General features: G+C 42.8%; 1 protein-coding gene across 6 annotated transcripts in view; it reads right to left on the reverse strand.

Moving 5' to 3' along the window:
• cbfa2t3 (CBFA2/RUNX1 partner transcriptional co-repressor 3) overlaps positions 1–6,107 on the reverse strand; it is a 74,711-nt gene extending 68,604 nt beyond the window's left edge. For 3 of the 6 annotated variants that reach the window (XM_089132597.1, XM_089132518.1, XM_089132389.1), the window contains exon 1: positions 5,698–6,106. In XM_089132597.1, coding sequence (XP_088988723.1) covers positions 5,698–5,821 — 124 coding nt within the window. In that variant the 5' untranslated portion in view covers positions 5,822–6,106. Of the gene's footprint in view, positions 1–5,697 lie in introns of all 6 variants that reach the window. The other 3 variants (XM_089132494.1, XM_089132431.1, XM_089132465.1) reach the window with 2 other exon arrangements.
• Positions 6,108–8,237: the final 2,130 nt, after the last annotated feature.

The raw sequence follows: 8,237 nt of genomic DNA on the forward strand, positions 1-8,237 counted from the left end.
AACCAGTCACATGGGTCCATTTTAGACATTGAGATTTATAAATCACATGAAAACTGAATAAATAAAACTGGTTTGTTAGGATAGAACAATATTTGGCCGCAATATGATTATTGAAAAAAATCTGGATCTAATGCAAACATTAGCCACTAAAGACCGATAAAGATTTTGAAGGCCGATACCGATACAAATATTTGTTGGTTTTAAAATCCGATATTCCGATAATAATAATCTGAGGGTGCAAAAAAATCAAAACATTGAGAAAATCGCCTATAAAGTTGTGCATTTATGTTCACGATTGTGCTGCATTCACTCACAAAAATTTAATTTTATACATTCATGGTAGGAAATTTACAAAATCTTTACTTAAAACCCCAATGAGTTTTGGCATAATAGAAAACTCAATAATTTTGACCCATAATGTATTGTTGGCTATTGCTACACTCTAAAAATGCTGGGTTGTTTTAACCCAACTTTGGGTCAAATATGGGCAAACCCAGCCATTGGGTTAAATTTTTTAATTACATTTTTAACCCAACGTTTGGGTTTGTCCATATTTGACCCAAAGTTGGGTTAAAACAACCCAGCTATTTTAGAGTGTACAAATATACCCGTGTGATATGTGACTGGTTTTGTGATCTAGGATCCCATATACCATGAATAAATATCATACTAATATACCATGGTATCTAACCAAACGACAAACAAACAAAGCTCTCTTCCAAACCCTACAGATCTGACTTTGACTATCTTCATCTTCAAATCAATAGTACCATTCATGAACTCTAATGCAAACATGAGCCAGATACCGATACAAATATTTGTTGGTTTTAAAATCCGATATTCCGATAATAATATCGGCCGATATTATTATTATTATTATTCTTGTTACAGAAACGCGCAACAAAAAATTAACAGGTTTCCCTAACATTAGTTATTTGTAGTTATTTATGAGTTTTAAATAAAAAAAAATGATAATGCATTTTAAAAAGAAACTTGTTTCTATTGTCACAACAGAGGAACATCAAAATATTTTAAAGTTCTGATAAATTAAATAATATATATATTGCTTATCCCTTTACCTGCACTTTTTGACAACACTCACGACAAGGTTGAAGTGTGATTCGTCCGTTTTTATTTTATTTTTTAAATATTCATTTATCGGCTATTATAACTGCCGATACCGATATTTTAGAAAATGCCTAATATCGGCCTGCCGATATATCGGTCTGGCTCTATTAAAGACATCATTTATAATTACTTGGTGCAGCAAACAAGTGTCTCAGGAACTATTTTATATTTAATCATTTATAAATCAGTGAGCACGTGCACTGAAAGAGCGAATGCACGACTTGGTATAAGTAATTATAAAAATAATATGAATGTAATTATAATTGCCGAATAGGTTTTAATGAGTCTTTGTACATGTGTGTATAAAAAAGTAATACAAATACTGTGGTTGTATAAATGGGGCTATAATTCATTATTAACATGGACTTCATAGAAACTGTGACCGTACTTTGTTGAAGAAAAATATAGTTTTATAGAAAAATAGCCATCAAAGATCAGGATATTGGGTCCTGAGAGGCCAAACAATGGCATCTGAGAATGTAAATATATATATTTCATCAGTTGAGCCAATTGGAAATGAATATTCAAAGGAAGATTATTTTTTACATTTAGACACCCATGTGCGTTCAGGTTGACTGGGACACTTTTTCCCATTGAGATGACTGGGGGAAAGTGTCCCAATCAACCCGAGATCACTGATTTGAAGATTTTTTTATTTAGCTTAAAATAAGTGTCTAAAAACAAACAAGCAACATATAATAATCAAAACGTCCTCATTATGAGCCGAAAAGTCAACCTGATTACGTAATGTGTGTCGCAAGACCAGCATTAGTGGTTAAAAGCATATAAATGTATATTTTGTTATAAATGTCCGCTGGTTTGGTTAGATCGGACTCTTATTCCTCGGCTGGATCGTGTCGAGACTTTGAAGCTGCACTGAAACTCACATCTCGACCCGTTGGACCCCATTGAAGTCCATTGTACCTGGAGTGTGTTATTCAAAAACCTTTTGACTGAAGAAAGAAAGAGTAATTTATCAGGGAATTTTAATTCATAAGTGAACAACTCCTTTAAATCTACCTCAACTTTATGAGTCAGATGTACAAGTGATTTGTTGTGTATTGCAATGCTGTCTTGTAGGCATTGACACACACCTTCTCTGTTTTAGCCATCCTGAATACATCAGATCATCATGTTTTGTCATGAACCGTCTGCACAAAACATGAACATTCGAACAATCTTGCTATGCTACGATGCTAAAGCACCGGCCAACATATCAACCAAGCATACATATTCAGATATCTGTGGATTAGCGCGGTTTATAAACCCTCTGCTGCCAGTGATAGGAAACCACAGACTTCGTTTTGATAATTTCCCCCCTCTTTTTTTCGTGAAAAAATGTCAGGGTTTCAATTCGGCCCCCCCATCTTTTTCTATGTGTGGTGGTGGGTGGCTGTTTTTCATTGCACACTGCTGTGTGTGTGTGATGATAAGCCAGCGCTCTGACATCTCTCCGGTTATCGTTTTCCGCAGCTGTTGCCCGAGTCGCTCCACATCTGCCGCCTCACAAGAAGCTTCGCGACATGAAAAGCCCCTTCATTACCCAGCTGTTGACTACACTTCCCATCAGCCCCTTCTCACACGTGCTGGAACGCTCAGACGAGATGTGGTTGTCCAGAGAGAAAAACGATACATGGCGACAAAATCAGGTCCGTCGAAATGGTGTAAATATGACACGCCAATTCGTATTTCTATTTTTGGCGTGCTATCAACACGCATAATCGCTTTTTAGCGTGTTTATGAACGCCGTTGACATAACGTTATTACTGTATATATAAATAAATGACCTACGCCAACCCCGTCACTGGGGTTAATAGCATTCATGAGTCTTCCCCTAGAAAATATCGCTCCCCCGATGTGGATCTACATCTTGCTTCGTTTCGCTCGGACATTTAACGGCGTAGACATACGCGCATACACGCGGATAGCTCAAAATGCGTATAGATAACACGCCACTTGACTTGAAAGTCATGATGTCATGTTGCCATCGGAGACGTCCAATAGATGTCTTACTGAACGTTTCAACGCATTCTCATCCTTTAGCGTCATATAGAACGCTATATGACAAAACGGCGCTGTACTACGCACATGGCACCCGTTATCGTTAATATAACACGCGCTGTGATGGTTAGGTTTAGGTGTGGGGTAGGGTAGTCTCATATTACGCTAAAGGATATATGACGACTTGGGTTCGCGTGTTATTAGGGTTGGGTATCGTTTGAATTTGAACGATTCTGATTCCGATTCCTTGTTTCGATTCCGGTTCCTAAAGATTCTCGATTCCGATTCTTTTAAGAGGCAGGGTCAAAAAAGTTTAGCTAACCTTGCTAACCAACGGTCTTTCTGAAGGAAATACTCCTTCTGTCACAAATACTCCTTTTGTCACAAATTTTGCATTTTGCCGAGATTTCGTTATTTTTAGAAAAGTGAAGCCACACTTTGGACCGCCGACGTAAGCTACTCATGTTCGACTCGCGCGGTTATGCTAACACTTCCGGTAGACGCTTCTTCGTTGGTGTTGTTCTTCTTCCACTCGGCGGACTGTGAATATCGAAACTAGGAATCGAAATTTTAACTTTTGAACGATTCCGGGAAAAACGAAAAGTTAGTCCCGGTTCCAATCGATACTCGATTCTCGATACCCAACCCTAATGCAATGTATGAATATTGATGCCAGAAGTCGGATGTTACCAGTAAAAAGTGACGTACCTTATTTAAAATATGTATTTTCAGCTTCAGAATCATGAATATTGTTATTTTGGTGTGTTTTGGGTTTCAGCACCAAGTCCAAGAATATTGATTTACACACACAATGATATACCAAAGTTAGCACTTTAATCAACAGTACATATTTTGTTAACATTTTATCGCAATAATATCGTATTGTGAGTTTGGTATCGTGATATGTATCGAGTCATGACTTGAGGGCATGGATACACACACCTCGATAGGTAGCAGTGCATGCGCCGAAGCGCTGGCCTTAGGCACGTTTAACTCGCTGCCTCAGCCATTTTATCACTGAAGTACAGGGGATGTTTATGACCAAGCCTAATTATCCTGGGCTTATCAGAGAAACGTGTGCAGAGCTCATTATTGCCAAGAGCCAAGCGCCGCAGGTAATGTGCAACGCTGTATATTACCTTTCAATGCAAGCTAAAAACATTTTCGCCCTAAAGCCATAAAGTGCAACTTAAAAGTGGTACTTTGGCTTAAAATCTCGTATTGGTCTCAAGTGGCTTCGGAGATATTGTGATCCCGCCGGTTACATGATTTGCTGTGCATGTGCTTTTATCCTGTGCAAAAAAGTAAAAAAAAGGCACAGAAAACATGGCCTTGTCCTGCAGACACAGTTTCTGACCGCCTTGCTGAAAAGGTCACTGGATTTTTACAAGGAGTATATTATAAAGGTTGTGAAATAATTGGCTAATTTGGTTTCAAGTCTACTTTCAATGCTGAGAGATATTGAACAGCACCAAGAGCTGTCATTGGTCTGTCAACGCTCATCAATGACCAATCAAATCAAAGTAGGCGGGGCTTTATTCACAGAAGCTGCTGAGCGTTAATTCCAGTTAACTTGAAACGCACACATTCAAACGTTTAGGATCAAATAGTTGTAAATAAATCAATAGTTTATGCATTAAATTGATCAAAATTGACATTAATTTACCAGAATATGTTTTAGATGTTGTTCTCCATCACAGCATCCCATCAGACATCTCTACACTCTAAAATAGCTGGGTTGTTTTAACCCATCTTTGGGTCAAATATGGACAAACCCAGCCATTGGGTTAAATTTTTTAATTACATTTTTAACCCAACGTTTGGGTTTGTCCATATTTTACCCAAAGTTGGGTTAAAACAACCCAGCACTTTTAGAGTGTACTTATTTCTTAAGAGGACATTGACTGGGATTACATGCATGGTGAGATTTATGTTAACGATACCTTCCTTGATCAAATTGATGCGATTAAAACGTTTATACAATCAAGCACAGATTCGTTAACAAAGGAAATTTTTGGGAATAAATAAAATAAATCTATACTTTTATTTAGCATTAAATTGATCAAAAGGTACAAGAGATTTATAATGTTACAAAATATTCTATTTCAAATAAATCTAATTTTTATTCATCAAAGGATCCTGAAAAAAAATTGTCCACAACTGTTTTCTCAACATACATCATATAATAATGATTTCTGAAGGATTATGTGACACTGAATACTGGAGTAATGATGCTGAAAATTGTCATAATATTGATAAAATGCTGTTGTTTTTTGGTATTTTTAATCAAATAAATGCAGTCTTGGTGAGCAGAAGAGACTTCTTTTAAAAACATTAAAACTCAATCCCAAACTTTTGAAATGCATGTATGTAGATCAGAAAAAGGAGCTTCCAAACCCAACTAACACGCTCAAATTTTGTGATTTTAGTGATTTTAAAACCTTTTTGGTCACCAGAATGTGTTTTTAGATGATGTTGTCCATCACAGCATCCCACTAGACGTCTCCACGAGAGTAATGTTGCATCACACATCAGACTCTACAACACATGCATGTTTCTGTCTCTCACCTGTTGACTGTCTGTTGGACAACCGATGAAGCATGACCGTTTGAACGGTGGAAGATGCTCTCCTGATCCCAGATCTGTGAAGTCTCCTTGCATGGATCTCTCCAGCCATCTCATCCCAATGCATCGAATCAACAAATCAACTCCAAAGACAAGAGCAAAGTCGTCCAGTTCAGTAACACACGCAAACGTCTTCAAGAACGCGACCCAACGAGAAGACTCGAGTCCTCATGAAACTGGAAAAGTTTTCCTCTTTTTAAAATGCTGACCACAAACCCTTTCCTCTCTCTAGTTTAGGTAGCAATATCCGTGTCGTTCTCCACAATTTAATTATACTCTGTCACAGCAGGAGACGTGCAGCGAGCGCATGTTCCTCTCTCTCTTTATCTCTTTCTCTCTCTGTAACCACTCAAAGGAAAGGGTGTGTGTGTGTGAGTGTGTGTGTTGGAGAGGTCAGACTGCCTGTGGGCTGAGACTGTACTCTAATTGGTCAATGTGTGTTTGTACATATTAAACTAACTGGAACTGAGTTAGAGTCTCCCATTGATGACAACCAGGAACAAGCACAATTGTAGTGATATTTCATAAAGAGAGTTAGGATAAGTCTGTGATAATATTTTGTGAATTGAATAGCTTTATACATTATTCAGACACCAGAAATATTTTTTTAGATATATTTTTTGCGTCTGAGACCCGGACACAGACCTGCCACTCGGAAACAAGATCGTCTGAGACCAGCCACCCGGACACAAGATCGTCTGAGACCAGCCACCCGGACACAAGATCGTCTGAGACCTGCCACCTGGACACAAGATCGCCTGAGACCTGCCACCTGGACACAAGATCGCCTGAGACCTGCCACCTGGACACAAGATCGCCTGAGACCTGCCACCTGGACACAAGATCGCCTGAGACCTGCCACCTGGAAACAAGATCGTCTGAGACCAGCCACCCGGACATAAGATCGCCTGAGACCTGCCACCCGGACACAAGATCGCCTGAGACCTGCCACCTGGACACAAGATCGCCTGAGACCTGCCACCTGGAAACAAGATCGTCTGAGACCAGCCACCCGGACATAAGATCGTCTGAGACCAGCCACCCGGACACAAGATCGTCTGAGACCTGCCACCTGGACACAAGATCGCCTGAGACCTGCCACCCGGACATAAGATCGTCTGAGACCAGCCACCCGGACACAAGATCGTCTGAGACCTGCCGCCCGGACACAAGATCGTCTGAGACCAGCCGCCCGGACACAAGATCGTCTGAGACCTGCCGCCCGGACACAAGATCGTCTGAGACCTGCCGCCCGGACACAAGATCGTCTGAGACCTGCCACCTGGACACAAGATCGCCTGAGACCTGCCGCCCGGACACAAGATCGTCTGAGACCAGCCACCCGGACACAAGATCGTCTGAGACCTGCCGCCCGGACACAAGATCGTCTGAGACCAGCCGCCCGGACACAAGATCGTCTGAGACCTGCCGCCCGGACACAAGATCGTCAGAGACCTGCCGCCCGGACACAAGATCGTCTGAGACCTGCCACCTGGACACAAGATCGCCTGAGACCTGCCACCCGGACATAAGATCGTCTGAGACCAGCCACCCGGACACAAGATCGTCTGAGACCTGCCGCCCGGACACAAGATCGTCTGAGACCAGCCACCCGGACACAAGATCGTCTGAGACCTGCCACCCGGACACAAGATCGTCTGAGACCAGCCACCCGGACACAAGATCGTCTGAGACCTGCCGCCCGGACACAAGATCGTCTGAGACCTGCCGCCCGGACACAAGATCGTCTGAGACCTGCCACCCGGACACAAGATCGTCTGAGACCAGCCACCCGGACACAAGATCGTCTGAGACCAGCCACCCGGACACAAGACCTGCCACCCGGACACAAGACCTGCCACCCGGACACAAGATCGTCTGAGACCAGCCGCCCGGACCTGCCGCCCGGACACAAGATCGTCTGAGACCAGCCACCCGGACACAAGATCGTCTGAGACCTGCCACCCGGACACAAGATCGTCTGAGACCAGCCACCCGGACACAAGATCGTCTGAGACCTGCCACCCGGACACAAGATCGTCTGAGACCTGCCACCCGGACACAAGATCGTCTGAGACCAGCCACCCGGACACAAGATCGTCTGAGACCTGCCACCTGCCACCTCCACAAGATCGTCTGAGACCAGCCACCCGGACACAAGATCGCCTGAGACCTGCCACCCGGACATAAGATCGTCTGAGACCAGCCACCCGGACACAAGATCGTCTGAGACCTGCCGCCCGGACACAAGATCGTCTGAGACCAGCCGCCCGGACACAAGATCGTCTGAGACCTGCCGCCCGGACACAAGATCGTCTGAGACCAGCCACCCGGACACAAGATCGTCTGAGACCTGCCGCCCGGACACAAGATCGTCCGAGACCAGCCACCCGGACACAAGATCGTCCGAGACCAGCCACCCGGACACAAGATCGTCTGAGACCTGCCACCTGCCACCTCCACAAGATCGTCTGAGACCAGCC

The sequence above is a fragment of the Pimephales promelas genome, chromosome 1, assembly GCF_988280905.1.
Source record: "Pimephales promelas chromosome 1, fPimPro1.hap1.1, whole genome shotgun sequence".
Classification (NCBI taxonomy): Eukaryota; Metazoa; Chordata; class Actinopteri; order Cypriniformes; family Leuciscidae; genus Pimephales; species Pimephales promelas.